The 19582-nt window shown below is 48.7% G+C and overlaps 1 protein-coding gene across 1 annotated transcript in view; it reads right to left on the reverse strand.

Annotated features, from left to right (window-relative positions):
* Window positions 1–19582, reverse strand: part of LOC138289686 (alcohol dehydrogenase 1-like) — a 271379-nt gene that overhangs the window by 102491 nt on the left and 149306 nt on the right. Inside the window, exon 7 of the mRNA XM_069230192.1 lies at window positions 12777–12912. Coding sequence (XP_069086293.1) covers window positions 12777–12912 — 136 coding nt within the window. The remainder of the gene's footprint in view (window positions 1–12776; window positions 12913–19582) is intronic.

Raw genomic sequence — 19582 nt, forward strand, 5'->3', positions numbered from 1 at the left:
AGTTGCGTCGATCTTTTCCCCACACGGCGGTCGGTGCGTGGATTTCTCACTCTTGGGCTGCCAACTTCTCCTTCCAGGGTCCCAGGAACTGGATGGGCACCACTTGGCAGAGTAGGAGTCTCTCCTGAGACTTCAGGTGCTGGCAGATAAGTTTTTGCTGTCCCTGAGACTTCACACAACAGGAGGCAAGCTCTAAATCAAGCCCTTGGAGAGTTCTTCGCAAGAAGGAAGTCAACACAAAGTCCAGTCTTTGTCTTCTAGCACAGTCAGAAGCAGCAACTGCAGGATAGCTCCACAAAGCACACTCACAGGCATGGCAGCTCTTCTTCCTCAGCTCTTCAACTCTTCTCCAGGCAGAGGTTCCTCTTGGTTTCCAGAAGTGTTCTAATGTCTGTGGTTTTGGGTGCCTTTCTTATACCCATTTTGCCCTGTCTCTCTTGATTGTGAAATCCTGCCTTGCCCAGGCCAGGCCCCAGACACTCACCAGGGGGTTGGAGACTGCATTGTGTGAGGGTAGGCACTGCCCTTTCAGGTGTGAGTGACCACTCCTCCCCTCCCTCCTAGCACAGATAGCTCATCAGGAAATGCAGACGGGCGTAGTCTGGCCACGGGACGTGATGGCCGCCTGAAGCGTGTGCTCCGTGAGCTGGTGGGGCCTGGGGCGGGGGCACTGCGGGGCATAGAGCCTCATCCCGGGAACGTGGAGGTGGCCGGAGGACGCCGCAATGGCAACAACGCTTCCTGGGGGCGCTGCGGGCTCGTGTCCCCGGAGAGATTGGCGCTGCGTCGAGGCGGCCTAAGAGGGAGCCCGGAGCCGCAGCCTCCAGTGCTTTCCGGAGCCCAGCACTCTCGAGGGCAGCCGGACAGCCAAGGTGTAGAGTGGGCGCTCCTGGGTGCCTATGCATTGACGACCCTCCCACCGCCGTTCTGATCAGTTTCCCTTTCTGCCACTGGTGTGCAGCTTGTGGTGGGGGCCCGGACTCTCAGCCCCCTGTGGCCTGCTTCCTGGACCGGGCCTGACGCGGCCCATACAGCTGCAGAGGAGGGGCTGGTGCCGGGCACTATAGGAGGACTCGCGCTGTGTTGGGGGGCCCAGCAGGACCCCCCCATTGGAGGTTTATTCATACTTTCCCCACGCCTGCTTGCCCCCTCCCATCCTGCTGCTACGGAAAGGGCCTGTGGACCGCTGGAGGCCGTGACGGAGGACAGATGGGCAAGTTGATCTTCTCTTGGTAATGGGTGCCCTGACACACCTGTTGGAACCGCCCCCCTTGCTACCTGTGACAACTGGGAGCCCTGGAAAGGCCCCCAATGGAGCCAGACGCAGTGCTGGGGAGCGCAAGATGGAGACTATTGCCACGGCTTGAGTAACACCCCGCTGAGCTGCTTTCCGGACTTTGTCTTTGCCCAGCTGCCTTGGATGGAGCCTGGCAGATCCACTATACCGATGGCAACTTGGGACCTAGGTCTCATAGCTGTCCTCATGGAAGTTCGCTGGGCCCTCGGGGTCTGGCACTGAGCGACTGAGATGATGAATATAACTTGTGCCTCCTGTTCCACCCCCCTCCCTTTTTTCATCATTGTGAGTGCCAGGTGTGGAGGGGCACATCGCCTACCACAGTGACTTTCGGAAGACGGCCCATGACGCGACGCGTGGGGAGCCGGTGCTCTCTGCCTAGCAGGATACCCTTGCCCCTGCACGTTGAGACTGAGGCCCTCATTCTGTCGTCACATTTCGTTTGCGAAGGACGGACGCCTTTTTATTTCTGGGCTGCGATCTCCTTCCTTTATTAGAGCACAGACTGCACCGCAGACCCCTCTGGGACTGTGCGACTCACCGGCCACGCTGCTTTGGGCGCCGGGGCCCTTCAGCCTCTCCCCCCCTCCCCTCCATTTACCCAATCACACAGAGTTGGGTCAACTCCAACTTCAAGAGAGGATCCCTGGGACCCCTGGTCCCCCACACCACCACTGCTAGGCTCTGAGACGGGGCCAGAGATGCCAGGCAGCCGGTCGTCCCACAAGAACTCGGGCAAGCTGGCAAGACAGTTGCTCTTTTCTGAGGCCTTACTTCAGACGAAAGCCCCCCCCCCCACTTCAGCTGCGCTACCGTCTGCCACACACCATGATATGGAGGGCTCACTCCAGGAATCCACCATGGATCGTATCCTCCAGGAAATTTCGGAAGTTGGCTGCGGGTTGGAGGGGATGGATAGTTGTATGGTCTCATTGACTGCGGAAACGAAATCCATCTGTATGGGAACTGCAAGCTTTCAGACTTGCATACTGGGGTTGGAACAACGGGTGTCAACAGTGGAGGCCCAAGCCGCTTCTTTTCAGGATAGACCAAGAACTCCTCTTTCTTCACAGCAAGCTGACAGACCTTGAGGACAGGAGCCGGAGGGACAGTGTGCGATTCCTAGGGTTTCCTGAAAATATTGAGGGAGAGGACCTTCATGGATTCCTGCGAGATACACTACCCAAGCTGACTGGCATTACCTTTGATCCACCCTTGGAGTTCCAAAGAGCTCACAGGCTGGGCCCTAAGAGACCCGGCACGGTTCCACCCCCAGCCAATCATAGCCTGCCTTCTTTGTCATGCACAAGCCCGCCAACTTATACAGAGAGCACGCAGACAGGGTCCCTGCCAGCTGGATGGGCACACGATCCGAATGTCAGCGGACTTTTTCAAGGAAACCAGTGAATGTCGAAGGGCATTCCTGGCCCTCCTCCCTCGGCTACGTCAGATGGAGGTGAAATCTGGCCTGTTCGACCCGGAGCGAATGTGGATAACAAAAAATGGCACATCCAAAGACTTTTATGACCCGGAACACCTACGCTCCTTCTTGGATGGCCTGTCGCTTATGGACTCTTCCACCCTGACTCCACACCGAGATCTAACGGTTGCGGATCAGAATACTTCCATTCAGGACCTTGCTCCAGGAGGTTCAGGTTCTGACCACCATCCTCCTCTCTCCTACCCCAGGGGACAAGACTTGGAGAGACTCCTCAACAGCCACGATGACAGAGGGCAGGTGTTGCACGTGGTGGCGCTTCACACGCAGGTGGTGGACAGAGACAAATCTCCTTCCCCTTTAAAGCCCCCAACGGAGCCCACTGAACTTGCTATATCCTATTGGACTGCAGGAAGCCGAGAGCCTGGCGATCATGAGTTTGGGGATGGCAGACCCTTTGTTGACCCAGTGGCTGGCTGAGTACAGATTTTTATTCCTCCACAATGTTGGGTGTTTTGTTATTCCTTTGTTATCCCCGTTTAGCAATGTTCTCTTACAGACATACTGTGGGGGCCGAGCAGACTCATGAGGATTGTCTAGCCCCCATTGGGACTGATGTTATATGAGACATTACATACTTCCTAGGCCTAGTAGCCCCACGGTTAATCTAATGTAATAGCTATTAATATAACGACGATTGATTTATTGTTCTTCACTGTCATATTCCCTTTTTGGGGTTCTTGTGTTGCTCTTTATATGGTCAAGCTTTGTTCTCCACTGCCCCCTCCTTTCTTTCTTTCTTTTCTTCCTCCTTTCTATTTGCACTCCATTCCGCCTCCCTCCCCTTTTCCTCCTCCCCGATGTGCATGCAGTAACACTGACACAATATCGGCCTTCGCTGTCCCTCCCTTTTACCCACCCCTTACCCCCCCCCTCTCCAGTTTCCAGTAGTGTCATGCTGCAATATCTCGTTCCCTGCTGGGGGATACCAAATTACATCACATCGTGTTATCTCCTCCTGGGGGAGCCAGGCTCCGGGGCCCTGGGAAGTTAGTGCCAATGGGCAATGGTGGACCTGTGCTGCCGCACCGCTCCTAGCCGTGGCCCCGCCAGCCTTACCCTGCGCTGGGACTCGTTAGGTCCGGGTATAGACCCGCAGATTAAAGTTTAGGTTCTCTGGGGCTCTAGTTTTGCTCCATCTTTCTTCTTCTTTTCCTTTTTCTTTCTCTCTCCTGCCTCCTTTCCTTCCCTTCCCTTCCTTGACTCTTCTCTCCTTTAGTTCTCCTTCTTCTCTTTTCTTTCTACTCTTTGCTATCCTCTCTCCCCAGATCGGAACTGGTTTTGTTTTGTTGTATCTGTTTTTTGTTAGTCCTCTCCCTGCCTTTCTCCCCACCCCTCTCTCAGACCTCCTCCTTTTCCCCTTCCCCTTCCTCCCTCTCTTTCTACTCTTCTCCTACACTTTATAATCTATATTCTTGTTCTCTGCCTTTTACTCTCCTCTTTTTTCTCCTCCCTCTGGTGTTTCACCCCTTTCCATTTCTATCTTCCTCCATGCCCCTTTCCCCCACTCACAATCCTCTCAGTCTTCTATTATACAGTTTTCTGTATACCCCACTTCCCCATCTCTCTATCCCACTCCTCCACATCTTTCACCCTCGCCGCTCCCTCTAGCTTTTTCTCATGGCCGGACGCCCGTATGCCCCACCTACCCCGCTACGGGTTGTCTCTTGGAACGTTAATGGCCTCACCCATTTCATTAAACAGAAGAAAATACTTTTGTATCTCAATACCAAGCGGGTGGATGTAGCTCTCCTTCAGGAAGCCCACCTGACCAGGCTCGAATCTGATAAGCTGAAAAGGGACTGGGTGGGGACTGCGCTGTCCAGCTGTAGCCCCTCCCCGCTGTGTTACGATATTGTTGCGAAAGAGCCTGCCTTTTCCAGTTACCAAATCTTGGGCCGATCCGGAGGGGCAATATGTACTGTATTTGCCAAACTGAAGCTAGGAGGCTCCTCGCTTTGTGTGGGCTCCGTCTATGCCCCAATAGGTCCCAAGAGGCAATTTTTTCTCTGCCTCAACCATCTCGTGACGGAGATTGGAGCTTCCCGGTACATTATCGGCAGAGACTGGTATCTGACTCGCGATGCCATACTGGACAGGACTGGACCTTTGGACACCATCAACAATGGAGATAGAGCCTTGCAGTCTGACGTAATGCAGGACAACGGCCTGATGGACTTCTGAGAGACTGACACACCCGGGTGATAGGGAATATACCTTCTTATCCCCGGTCCATGGTACCCAATCCCGACTGGACTACTTTCTTATCTCACATAACCTTGTGGCACACACGCAGGACTCTCACATACTAAGTGGGGGCTTGTTGGACCATTCCCTGATTCTTTTAGTCATACAGCAGGGCATGGTGTCCCCAGGTTGCAAGCCATGGCAATTCGCTGTCCACTGCTCAGGGGAAGGCACAGCTGCTGACGCACACATCCACAGACGTCCAGGACAACCTTGGGTCAGTGGCGTCCAGGAGGGTCACCTGGGCTGCGGCTAAGGCAATGATACGGGGTCACATGATGCATGACGCTGCGCTGGCAAACAAGGACAGGGCGGCGTGGCAAGCGACCTTAGAAACTGACATTGAATGCTTGATGCGGCACTACACAGCCCCCACTCCCCCCACAGGGAGTTGGAGAGAGCCCGCATGGCTTTGAACAAATTCTTTACTTCTCAGGCTGAATATGCGCTGCAACGCATGCAGGGGCGGCATTACGAGCAAGGAGAGAAGGCTGGCCGCTTGCTGGCCGTACGACTTCACCAGAGAGCGGCGACCATAGATATACCGGCCATTAAGGCCCAAATGGGGGAGATTCTCACGCATCCGCAAGATATAGTGGGTGAATTTGTGACCTTTTACCGCCACCTTTACACCCCGGAATAAGTCCTCTCCTGCCCAGATAGAGGCTTTCCTCAGTAATGTCACCTTGCCCTCACTTTCCGACGAGGGCCGGGAACTGCTGGGGGGGGAGCGGACATCACCTGCCAAGAAATTCTGCAGGTTGTTTCTGGTCTCCCATATCACAAGTCACCTGGAGAAGATTGATTCCCAGCGGAATTCTACAAGTGGGCTAGATGCCCTACATGGGGCCCTGGACGAAGCATGTCAGACAAACTCGCTGGGTGCCATATCCAATGCCGCCGTAATCGCTGTCATACCAAAGCCTGGTCAGGACCCTCTGCTTTGCAGCAGTTTCCAACCCATATCCCTTCTGAACGGCGATATTAAGCTATTGGCCAGTTTTCTGGTGAACCGCCTGCACAAGGTCATACCGTCTCTCATACACCAGTCGCAGGTCAGCTTCGTGCCAGGCCACCCCTCAAGGAATCATCTTCGTACCCTATGTCATGCCCATTGGGGGGTTCGGGCCATCCCTGAGGCCGCCCTAGCACTGTCCCTTGATGTGGAAAAAGCATTTGACCGTATAGAATGGCCATACCTCTTTGAAACGCTGCTAAAATACGGACTGGGTGACCAATTTATCTCCAAAGTCCGTCTGCTATACGATCATCCTACGGCAAGGGTCAACTGTGGGGGCTTCCTTTCGGACCCTTTTCCTATCTGTAGGGGAACAAGGCAGGGATGCCCTCTTTCCCCTCTTCTGTTCCTGCTGGAGTTGTAGCCGCTGGCGGCTACAATTCGCATCCCCTTGGATAGCAGGCATTCCTCTGCTGGGTGGTATCACCTCTAAACTTTACTTGTACGCTGACGACGTCCTGCTCACCCTAACTGACCTGGACAACTCACTGCCTGCCCTTATGGAGATTATTGACGGCTTTGCTCCTCTCTCTGGTTATCGGGTAAATTGGGACAAGAGCGAGGCTCTCCCCCTGTCACGAGGGACGACAAAATCAGTGCTCCTGGGCTTCCCATTCCGTTGGACCCTGAAGCACCTTAAATACCTGGGGGTCCTCGTTAACCGCAGCCTGGAACGAATAACGGCGGACAACCTAGATCCCCTCATTGCAGGTATGAGACTCAACTTTGACAAATGGGCCCAACTGGGACTTTCCATGTGGACCAGGTTGCAGGCGGTGCGAATGGTCACGGTACCACGCTCCACATATGTACTGGGCCTTCTCCCCCTCCAGATACCCCTCTCCATGTTGAGACTGGTAGACGCTGCAATCAGGACCTTTGTGTGGGGATCTATGCACCCCGTCTAGCATTGGCCAAGTTAATAGCACATAGGTCACATGGCGGAATGGGACTCTCTTCGGTGGAACATTACGCTCTAGCCTTCCACCTGTCACCATTGGCTGCCGCACTGTCTGGCCCTGCAGAATCGCCACAGTAGATATCAGTGGAGAGAGAGTTGCTCTCCCACAGGGGAGGCCTTAACGGGCTTTACCGCACGACCTCCGTGCCCCCTGGCGACACGAACCCGATTCCGAAAGCGGCGGGTGTTGCTTGGCAGAGGGCCCACCGTCTTCTGGGGGTTCATGCCTTTCTCCACGCCTAGGCTCCCTTGTGGCACAATGATAGTATACACATAGGGGGAACGGCCCTTAACTGGCCGCAATGGAGGGACGCCTGTATAACTCGCCTAGATCAGGTACTGGAGACCGGCAGGCACAAATCTTTTACTAGTCTGAGGGAGGAATTCCGCCTCCATTCTGCACAGAAGTGGAAATACCTACAACTCCAGCACTGCATGCGTCAAAACCCTGATATTGTTCGTCGGGGCTACAGCCCTCACCTACCTGACGACGTGGGGGAAGCACAAGGGTGTTATGGCTGGCCTGTACAAAGTCCATATAAGTCATCTATTCCCACGACCAGTCCTGGATAAGCTACATCTGCAATGGCAAACCTGCCTCCAGCAGACCTTTGAAGAGGAGGACTGGGCAAACACAGTGGAAGCGTTAGACAGTGGTACACGCGAGGCTCGCTTAAAGTTCTGCCTCATCAAGATACTCCACGACTGGTACTGGACCCCGATGAAACTGCATAGGACTGGCCTGATTCCGCATGCGTCATGTTGGTGATGCACAGATCAGCACTGTGATCTACTCCACGTACTCAGTAGCTGTCCGTCGGTACAGCCTCTATGGAAAGCAGTGGAGCATCTCCTGGTGGACTCTATGTTGCTTCCAACCCCCTTACCTCCTTCATTACTCATGCTGTATGATACGCCCTCCCTCCTGGCATTATCGCGACCGTAAAAAAGGCTTTTGCATACAGCCTTGGCAACTGCAAAAATATGTATCCAACGGCACAGGAGATTCGCAACTCCCCCTGCGCCTGAGGAATGGATTGTGGCTATGACTAGCATAGCCACACATGATAGAGTCATTTATAACCTTCAGGACCAGGCCGTCATGTTTTCTTAGGTATGGGCTCCCTTCCTCACTGACTAGACTGTACCATTGTCACAACTGCTGCCCCCCAGCTAACCTCATGCACCTTCTATTTTCTCTTTCGCCCTTTCCTCTCCCTCCCCCGCTCCCACCCATCCCCCCCTCTATCCTTTTCCCTCTCCATACTCCCCCTTTCTTTGTTCTCCTAGCCCTGGGACCACTGCACTTGGCCGTCTGGCTTCTCTCTCCCCCTTACCCATACCCCACCCCTCCCCTCCTGCCTATATTTATTTCTAATTCAATGTTCTCCCTTTTCTCTTTTTCTTTAACACCAGTTCTCTTTCCTTCCATTTCCCCTGCTCTTCTCCCATCTCCATTTATCTCCTGAATAACCCTGCAAGACCTGAATATACTACCCTTCTACCACACATACCTCCATAACTCTTGCTTTCGAATTGTTCACCTGTCATGGAGCTGCTTTTCTTGTCCCCACACATACCCTTTCTGATAGCCTCTGCTGCAAGACGGATTCTGCTTGTGACAAGGGCATTCATATTTACTCACATCAATTGTTAATGAAGGAGGAGATGATACACAGAGCCGTAGGGACCATGGGAGACGGATACACTTCGGAATACTGCCCAAATCTGATGGCTGATATCCCCCACTTTTTTGTCAGCAGACTCCTGAAAGGCTTGCATCTCCCGCTCACCCTCCTCCACCCCTCATTTCCTTCCCCCTCCCTTCCCTTAGGACCGATCGTTCTGTTTCCTGTCGTTGGTCGCTCCCATCCCTGTTATTTCCCTCTGATATTATTTTCTTTCTCTTTCCTTGACACTGTTATTGCTAATAATGTATGTGCCATGCTTCCGCAGTCTCACCTCAGGCAATATTCTTGCGTTCTCTGGACCACAGTGTGCAAGAACTGTTGTCTGTTTGTCTTACCCTTATGACTTATTTACTTGCCCCGAGAGGCTGTGTTACACTGTATTTTAACTGCTACTTTACGTAATAAAAAATTACAACACAAAAAAAAAGGAAATGCAGACTACTCCTCAGTTCAGTTTGTGTCACTGTATAGTGAGAGGTTGAACCAGCTCAACTGTCAAACTGACCCAGACAGGGAATCCACAAACAGGCAAAGTCACAGAAATGGTTTAAGCAAGAAAATGCTCACTTTCTAGAAGTGGCATTTTCAAACACACAATCTTAAAATCAACTTTACTAAAAGATGTATTTTTAAATTGTGAGCTCAGAGACCCCAAACTCCACATGTCTTTCTGCTCCCAAAGGGACTCTACACTTTAATCATATTTAAAGGTAGCCCCCATGTCAACCTATGAAAGGGATAGTCCTTGCAACTGTGAAAAACGAATTTAGCAGTAGTTCACTGTCAGGACATATAAAACACATTACTGTATGGCCTACCTTAACCATGCACTGCACCCTGACCTTGGGGCTACCTAGGACCTCCTTAGGGGCATCTTACATGTAAGAAAAGGGAAGGTTTAGGCCTGGCAAGTGGGTACGCTTGTCAAGTCGAATTTACAGTTAAGCCTGCACACACCGACACTGCAGTGGCAGGTCTGAGACATGACTACAGATCTACCTATGTGGGTGGCACAACCAGTGCTGCAGGCCCACTAGTAGCATTTGATTTACAGGCCCTGGGCACCTCTAGTGTACTTTATTAGGGACTTACTAGTAAAACAAATATGCCAATCATGGATACGCCAATAACATACATATTTTGTACAGGAGCACTTGCACTTTAGCACTGGTTAGCAGTGGTAAAATGCCCAAAGTAAAAAAAACACGAAAACAGAGTCCAGCACACATCAACAACCTGGGAAACAGAGGCAAAAAGTTAAGGGAGACCACGCCAAGGATGAAATGACTAACACTAATTTAAAGTTACCATGTTTTAAAAAGTGAGCACACACACTTTAGAACTGGTGAGCAGTGGTAAAGTGCACGAGTTCTTAGGTCAACAAAAACAAGATCAGAAAAATATGGGGGAGTAAGGCAAAAGTTTGGGAGAAGACCCCCTAAGGCTGAGAGGTCTAAAACCCTGTACATGCCGACCCATATACAAAATCCTTGTGAAGCTCAAACCTTTTAAGAAAAATAAAGTTTGGAACTGGCTTGACAGACCAATAAACTCGAAAGACTTCAAGTGGCTTACGAAAGCACAGTAGGGGAGTTGAGGAATTTCATTGGAAATGAAGCTAGAATTATAGATGCCCATTAACCGGATAATTAATGGTTATTGAGCTGACATCATTTATGTGGAGAGGAAATAAATTTGGTGCACAAGTGCACTGGACAGTCATCTACATATGCTCTTTCTCTCTTCTCTATATTTTGGTATCGGGCAGAAATACTTCAAGCTTTTGGTTTTGGCCTTAAGAAGCATTATCTTCCCTGATTGAAATGCAAAGATCCCTGATACATGCAGTCATGAAACACTTGCAACAGTTAAGGATACTATATGAAAGAAGACTACAAAGAGCAGGATTGTTTCTTTGTGTTCTGTCTTAGTTTGACATTTACATTAATTTAAAACAATACAGATGTGTTGGAAAATGTGTAAATATGAGAAGAGATTTTACATCTGTTATTGTAAGGCTTTTTATTCTGTTAAGGATTTGAATTGTTATTATATGAGCCATTTAATAAATATTGATTTGACTTTCCTTTCTCTCTCTCCCTTTCTCTCTTTATTGCTGTCTTTCATTCTGCTTCTCTCTTGAGAATTCCTATTCAATCAAATGTTCTATTTTGAATGGCGTACGGACTGTGTTTTCTTTGGTGAGCGAAGGAGCTGCCAATACTACATTGTTCTTACCTTCTTTGCCTTACTATTTTCTCCAAACACAACAACCATATTGCTCTCTATGCAAATGTTTCACAGAATGGAACAAGGTGAATGCAGCTGTGTCTTGTGTTCCTTCAAACATTTTTTTCAGCCAAACTTTTACATAATCATAAACTGTAGAAAACCACAAATCACATACAAAAGTAAGTAATTCTTAGTTTTGCCATGTCTATGTGCCCTAAACTTCTTAGAGGCAGTGACATAGCAGGAAGAAAACATTATCACCCTTTTCACTTCAGTCAGTGACTGTAGAGAGATCATCCTGCAAAGTGATCATTTCACAATTAGCTCTCCAAGATCTGCAACAATATTTTAAAACAACATGGTAGTTTTAAAACATTATGGATTTCTCTGAAGAAACAGATCTGTCAAAGTCCTCCTCCTGTATACCAATTTCTGTAAAATGTATCTTACTAATGCTTTTTATTTTTGGTCTCTTGTAGCACTTGTAAGTGAACGATTCTTCGATCTTACATTCCGTCTTTTCTTTCATGTAGATTAGTCATAGTCATTGGTCTGTTCCTTTCTATTTTGTGAAATCTGCTATAAGTTCCGATTGTATTGGAACAGCATAATAAAAGCCAATGATTCCTTCCGTCCAACAAATTTTCACTTTTCCTTCTCCCTTTGTCAGGAGTTCCTGTGTATGTTGTTTTTTGTTCCTTTGTTTATTGCTCTATCTCCTTCTGATTTTAGCCACTAAGTACATTTGTACTTTTTTTTGTCTATTGTTTTAAAACATTTATCACAATGCACATGTATTTTCGTTACCTTCTTTTCCACTATTTTATGTGTTCAGCTATTGTTCTTCACTAAATTTGGATCAGTCTTTCTACTTGTATTGTCAATTTATCTCTCTTTGAACCACAGTGTAGATTTTTCCTATTTTTTTTTTTTTGTAGTTTGCCTGATTCTGCATTCGCTGCTGATCTTTTCTGTTGTCCTTTCTCTTGTTCTTCTTATTGCATATTCACTTTATTTCTTTTACCTTCTATCTTATAAATGGTGAGTTCTCCTTTTGACATGTTTCTTATAGTCATGCCCATACTCAAATTCCACAAATGTTGCTACTGTCCTGTATTTATTTCAGAATTTTTTAACATACTGAATGCCACTAGAAAGGTCTCATTGCACTTGAACAAGATGGGGTGTCAACAAAGAGTGGTGACATGATCAACGAGACACATAACTGGCTTGCTCTGTAACCATAGTATCCCAATGCTTTCCTTAAACTTAAATTGCGGTGATTGGAGTTATGGTATACAGCTTCTTCAAGTGGGGTTCCACCAGTTCAGAGTCTGTAAATTAGAACTGGGAATATTCCCTAACAAATGGATTCTTCTGTGCACCTAGGTGTGCAGAAAAGTTTTTACATTGGGCTTTATAGTTATTGGAGGTGGTTGGCAGGACTTACCATCCATTTAGGTTCCTGATTGGAAATCCTTGATTCATTGACACCATTATAACTAATCTTATGTCTGATGAATGTTTGAAGTGCATCCTTTGCATTAGGCTTTATGGTCATTGGAGCTGGCAGGACTACCCACCCATTCAGGTTTCTCACTGGAACACCTTCATTCAGTGACGCGATTATTAATAATCATATGTCTGATGTATACGTGAAGTGCAGCCTACAAACATGAAATTGGCATATAGTGAAAACCAAATTCTAGGTTTTGATGTGATCATATGGCAACATCCTTTGTGATGCAGATGCTTCACATTAACTCTGCTGTGTAATGTTATTGAACATTTGGAAATCATAATATATACCATTCTTACTTATCAAGCCTTACCTCCTACAAAAGATCCCGTCAGTTTGCGCCCTGAGAGGATAATCATTGGGTCAAATGACAACAGTTCACCTGGGGGAGCCATTCCAGCAATGACACATGTTCCATGTCCAGGCTGGCATGATAACAGTGCAGTAACCTGCAAGGAAAACAAAAGAAAACTTCAACATGGTCATAACAAAAGAATACAGCATGTATTCTTTATAGACAATGATTTCACAAAGAGGTAATGAATAGGACACACAACTTGATTAAAATGAAGTTAATTTTTAAATCTTCATGGGTCACGTCTGTCTTTTGAACTTCCATAAAAGAGTATATACAACTTAGATCACCTTTTCATTCATGAAACCTGGTCCTCTCCCACATCTCAACTGCCTTTTGAAATACTTGTAGTTAATGGATAAAACATATCCACCTCCAAAACAGAAAAGACCTTGCAGTCATTCATAAAAACTTAGCACGGTACTACTGCAGGCTTCCCATCATCCAGCTGCGTTGATCTCCTTTAAATAAATATCAAAACTAACAAACTCATCAACTCATTGAAAACACTCTGCTTCAATCTATTTCCCCAGTGTTATAACCACAGATTAACCTTGAGAACTCAACTGGGCAAATCATCGTGTTCTACCATTCAACATAATCCTTGAAAGTCCAGAAAACAGCAAAAAAAAGATGTCTGAAAATAAACCTCTTCAAAAACCCGAGCCGAAACTTCACCATATAGGTAAACCTCCACTGAAGATTTTACAGATAGTGTAAAGGTATCCTAAAAATCATGAACAACATTGCTCCGCTAACACCAAAATCCATCAAAAACAAGGTGCCCACTGCACACCAAAGAACAGAACAATAGAAAAATAACAACAAGACAACTAGAAAAAACATGGAGAAAAGTAAAACTCAAAAAGCACTTAATGCGCAAACATACAAAGAAAACAAAGAAGGAAAAACTCACAAAGATCATGTTAGAAATTTGATCTCTAGTTGGCACAGGTATGCATTTGTTTCACGTAGGGATCACAATCCTAGTCAGGGTAAGCCACAACACACCCTAAGTTATCCTGTGCTCACCCTCTGATCTCGTGACACAGAGCATTCAGGCTTAACTTAAGAGGCAATGTATAAAGTTTCTGTGCAATACTTAAGCAATCACAGTGGAAATACCCCAAATAGGATCGAAAGACAGATTATGATTTTATAATTAAAACAAGACCAAAATTACAAAAATCCATCCAGTAGAATATGAGATATGAATTTTTAAAGATTAAATGCAAAATATAGCACTTAGAAGCTAGTAGCACTCAAAGGGTTAATGGGTCATGCTGGACTGGGACAAAATCAAGGGTTCACGCCACCTGCGATGGGATGTAGGCCAGCTACAGGACCCATGCGGGGCCCACTGAGCAAAAGTACCTTAATCCTTGTTGCAGCACAAGATGTTTCGATGATCCCCACGCAGTTGGGGGTGTTGCATCGGAGTTCTCCATGCAACTGCTGTGATGTGTTGGTTCCGGTGAGCGAAGTGCCAGTTCCTTAGTGTGGTAGTTCTGAAGGTGATGCACTGATTTAATCCACGTTGGAGGGGTGAAGCGTCAACCTTCTCCACAACACGGTGGTGATGCGTTGGTTCTGGATACAATGCTGCAGTTCTGAATGCAAAGCCATGGTCCGGTTCCCGCAACAGCAGGGATGCATCAGTTCTGGTTGCGCAGCAGAGGATGCATCGTTTCCACTGAAGCAAACCCCTAGGTCCACCTCCAAGGGTCTGAGACTGGGGTTGCGCCATTTGGCAGGACAGACTCACAAGAAGATGAGCCCAAGGGTTGTAACAGGACGGTTCTAAGTCTTTTGTGTGCCTGAGACTTAGCGAACAGGAGGCAAGCCTGAAAGCCCTTGAAGTCACTCTGGGTTCTAGTGATACAGGTCCAGTCTTCTCACCCAGGCAGAGGAACAGCAGGCAGCAGAGCCGCTCAGCATGGCGAGAGCACAGCAAGGCAGAATTCAGCAAAGTAGCAGTTCAGCAGAATGGTAGTCCTTTCAGCAGTCAGCAGCACAGCAGTTCTTCTTCCTGGTGGAGTAGTCACAAGCCCAGAAGTGTACTGAGTTGGTGGTGTCAGGGGTCCAGTACTTATACCTAGTGGTGCCTTTGAAGTGGGGGAGACTTTAAAGAAAAGCTCTGAAGTGCATGAGGTCCCTTCCCATCCTGCCATGTCTCCAGACTCACTAAAGGGGGCTATGCAGCTGTTTGTGTGGGGACAGGCCCAACCCTTTCAGGTCCAAGTGTCAGCTCCTCCCTCCCATTCAGCCCAGGAAGACCTGTTAGCCTGATGATGGGCCATCAGAACATGGATGGCCCGTCAGGCACAACAAAGCTCCCTTTGTGTTTGGTTGCCTATAGGGAATACACAAAGCCCAGTTGTCACACACCACAGACATGTATTATAGACAGGCAGAAGGCACAGAATGGTTTAAGTAAGGAAAATGCCCACTTTCTGAAAGTGGCATTCTTAGACTTGCAACTTAAAATCCAACTTCACCATAAGCTATGATTTTAAATTGTGAGTCCAGGGAGGCTAAAGTCGAAACATCTATCTGGCCCCATTTGGAAATTATATTTATAAAATGTAATATGGTAATGCCAATGCTAACGTATGGAAGAGATAAGCGCTCTAGTAGTGAAAAACAAACTGGAGAGTTTTTCACTACTAGGACATGTTAAGCTTTAAAGGGCATACCCTACACTTTAAATACATTGCAGTCTAACCTCCGGGTTTTGTAGGGCTGAACTTAGGGAAGAGTTATATGTATTAAAAAGGAAGGTGTAAGCCTGGAAAGAGGTTTACCTTGCCAGGTCGAAATTACAGTGTAACTGCACATACAGGCTATATGTGGCAGTCCTGAGATGTGGTTAAGGGGCTAATTACATGGCTGGCACAATCTGTGCTCCAGGCCCACTAGTAACATTTAATTTACAGGCCTGGGGCACGTGCATTGCATTTTACTAGGGACTCATAAGTAAATTAAATATGTCAATGTTACCATGTTTTAGGCGGAGAGCAGATGCACTTTAACACAGGTCAGCGGTGGTAAAGTGTTCAAAGCCCTAAAGCCAGTAAAAACGAGATCAGAAAATGGACAAGGTAGGCATAAAGTTGGGAGGAAAACCACTCTAAGGCTGCCAGGTCTAACAGATCAACACTATTTACCAAATCTAAATATTTTAACATTCGGATAAATTCTGTAGTAAACCATCCCAAAGCTGTAAGATAAATTACAAAGCATCCACCTTATAAATAATGCTCCAAGAGTAACCCTGATCCATGTACCAATTACAACTATCCCACAGTGGGCATCTTTGTACTAACTGGACTCCAAATAACTAGTCAAAGTAAACGCCTCCGTTAATCCCCAGCATTTGCCCCTGACCCTGCAACAGCAAGCCCAATAAAATCCTTTGCCCAGGACCTTAATTACTAATTTTAAGAATTGTCAACTCTTGCAAGAAATGGGCTATTTTCTTCTTCATTAAAATTTGTCCAAATCATCCCTCTCCTAAAATTATATAATTACATTCCCAAAAGCATCCAGCATGTATGTATCTGGCATTCCTATAGCACAAATCTAGCCAAAAGGCATCATTCACAATCAGTCACCAAACTTCATTTTTTAGTAACAATCACCATAAAGGTATTTTCTACTCAACGTTTGGACCACATCTGAACTAAAATCCTTCTCAATTCCTTTCAGTTTGAGTTCAGACCTGACAGCAGCACTGAATCAGCAACACTTTAAGGCCCTCATTACGACCCTGGCGGTGAGTGATAAAGTGGCGGTAATACCGCCAACAGGCTAGCGGTAAGTTCCGCCAAATTATGACCATGGCAGTGATAACTCCCATAGACAGCCGATGCACCACACCAACTGTCAGGGCAGAAACAACACTCACCACTGAGGTAGCCGCCAACAGCCAGGCGGAAGACAAAGTACCACCTACCATATTAAGACACTGCAAACCGCCACCTTTTCTGGGGCAGTACCAACGCCAACAAAAGCCTGGCGGAAACAGAGCTCAGAAGTGAAAGGACTTCACCATTGGAGACACAGGGAAGAACTACGCCACCATGGAACCCGAACTGCAAGTGTTCCCAATGATTTTCTATGTTATGCTCCACCTGGAACACCAACACCGACGAAGACAATGACGGTGAGTACAGCCGTTTAGCACAAAAGGGAGGGAGGGAGGAAAACGAGAGTGATATACACACGCATGACACACACACCATAAACACAACCAGCTGCACACATAAACCAATGGCACACGACACATGGCATAATGAAACAAGGACCAGATTTCGAAGTACTGACAATGTATTAGCATAGCAAAACCCACCGCATGAACCAAATATATACAAATGTTCGTAAAGGGCCAATGCCCAGTCCAAAGTCATAAGGGCACACAAGGCCACAGGGCACAGTCCAAGGCCCAAATTGTATCCTGACACATCCGGAGAGAACACTGCAGGGGCATCATTTTGCAAGTGGGATGGCACCTCACGGAGATGGGGGGGCACTCAGCCGAATACGGGAACTTTCCCACTGGTTCTGGAGGGGGCTCCATGCCCATTTCTCTTTGCTGGGGAGTGCAAGGCCACAGTCTCTGGAGTGGTGACATACCTACTGGTTCTGGAGGGGGCTCCATGTCCATTTCTCTGTCCTGGGGAGCGCAAGGTTGCAGTCTCTGAGCTGGGGAACATGCCCACTGGTTCTGGAGGGGGCTCCATGCCCATTTCTCTTTGCTGGGGAGTGCAAGGCCACAGTCTCTGGAGTGGGTGACTTTCCCACTGGTTGTGGAGGGGGCTCCATGCCCATTTCTCTGTGCTGGGGAGTGCAAGGCCACAGTCTCTGGAGTGGGTGTCTTTCTCAGTGGTTCTGGAGTGGGCTCCATGACCATTTCCTTTGCAGGGGAGTACAAGGTTACAATCTCTGAGCTGGGGAACATGCCCACTGGTTCTGGAGGGGGCTCCATGCCCATTTCTCTTTGCTGGGGAGTGCAAGACCACAGTCTCTGGAGTGGGTGACTTTCCTACTGGTTCTGGAGGGGGCTCCATTGCCATTTTTCTGTCCTGGGAAGTGCAAAGCCACAGTGTCTGGAGAGGGTGACTTTCCCCACTGATTCTGAGGGGGCTCCATGCCCGTTTCCCTGTCCTGGGGAGTGCAAGGCCACAGTCTCTGGAGTGGGTGACTTTCCCACTGGTTCTGGAGGGGGCTCCATGCCCGTTTCCCTATCCTGGGGAGTGCAAGGCCACAGTCTTTGGAATGGGTGACTTTCCTACTGTTTCTGGAGGGGGCTCCATGCCCATTTCTCTGTCCTGGGGAGTGCAAGGCCACAGTCTCTGAAGTGTGTGACTTTCCCACTGGTTCTAGAGGGGGTTCCATGCCCATTTCTCTGTCCTGGGGAGTGCAAGGCCACAGTCTCTGGAGTGGGTGACTTTCCCACTGGTTCCGGAGGTGGCTCCATTACCATTTCCTTTGCAGGGGAGTACAAGGTTACAATCTCTGAGCTGGGGAACATGCCCACTGGTTCTGCAGGGGGCTCCATGCCCATTTTTCTTTGCTGGGGAGTGCAAGACCACAGTCTCTTGAGTGGGTGACTTTCCCACTGGTTCTGGAGGGGGCTGCATGCCCATTTCTCTGTCCTGGGGAGTGCAAGGCCACAGTCTCTGGAGTGTGTGACTTTCCCACTGGTTCTAGAGGGGGTTCCATGCCCATTTCTCTGTCCTGGGGAGTGCAAGGCCACAGTCTCTGGAGTGGGTGACTTTCCCACTGGTTCCGGAGGTGGCTCCATTACCATTTCCTTTGCAGGGGAGTACAAGGTTACAATCTCTGAGCTGGGGAACATGCCCACTGGTTCTGCAGGGGGCTCCATGCCCATTTGTCTTTGCTGGGGAGTGCAAGACCACAGTCTCTTGAGTGGGTGACTTTCCCACTGGTTCTGGAGGGGGCTGCATGCCCATTTTTCTGTCCTGTGGAGTGCAAAGCCACAGTCTCAGGAGTGGGTGACTTTCCCAACTGATTCTGAGGGGGCTCCATGCCCGTTTCCCTGTCCTGGGGAGTGCAAGGCCACAGTCTCTGGAGTGGGTGACTTTCCCACTGGTTCTGGAGGGGGCTCCATGCCCATTTCCCTGTCCTGGGGAGTGCAAGGCCACAGTCTCTGGAATGGGTGACTTTCCCACTGGTTCTGGAGGGGGCTCCATGCCATTTCTCTGTCCTGGGGAGTGCAAGGTCACAGTCTCTGGAGTGGGTGAATTTCCCACTGGTTCTGGAGGGGGCTCCATGCCCATTTCTCTGTCCTGGGGAATGCAAGGCCACAGTCTCTGGAGTGGGTGACTTTCCCACTGGCTCTGGAGGGGGCTCCATGCCCATTTCTCTTTGTTGGGGAGTGCAAGGTTACAGTCTCTGAGCTGGGGAACATGCCCAATGGTTCTGGAGGGGTCTTCATGTCCATTTCTCTTTGCTGGGGAGTGCGAGGCCACAGTCTCTGGAGTAGGTGACTTCCCCACTTGTTCTGGAGGGCGCTCCATGTCCTTTTCTCGTTGCTGCAGAGTGCAAGGTTACAGTCTCTGACCTGGGGAACATGCCCACTGGTTCTGGAGGGGGCTCCATGCCCATTTTTCTTTGCTGAGGAGTGCAAGATGACAGTCTCTGAGCTGGGGAACATGCCCACTGGTTCTGGAGGGGGCCCCTTGTGCAGCAGTCCCTGGGGTGTGGCCTACATGTCCTCTGCTGACGGTGATAGCTGCACT

The sequence above is a fragment of the Pleurodeles waltl genome, chromosome 1_1, assembly GCF_031143425.1.
Source record: "Pleurodeles waltl isolate 20211129_DDA chromosome 1_1, aPleWal1.hap1.20221129, whole genome shotgun sequence".
Lineage (NCBI taxonomy): Eukaryota > Metazoa > Chordata > Amphibia > Caudata > Salamandridae > Pleurodeles > Pleurodeles waltl.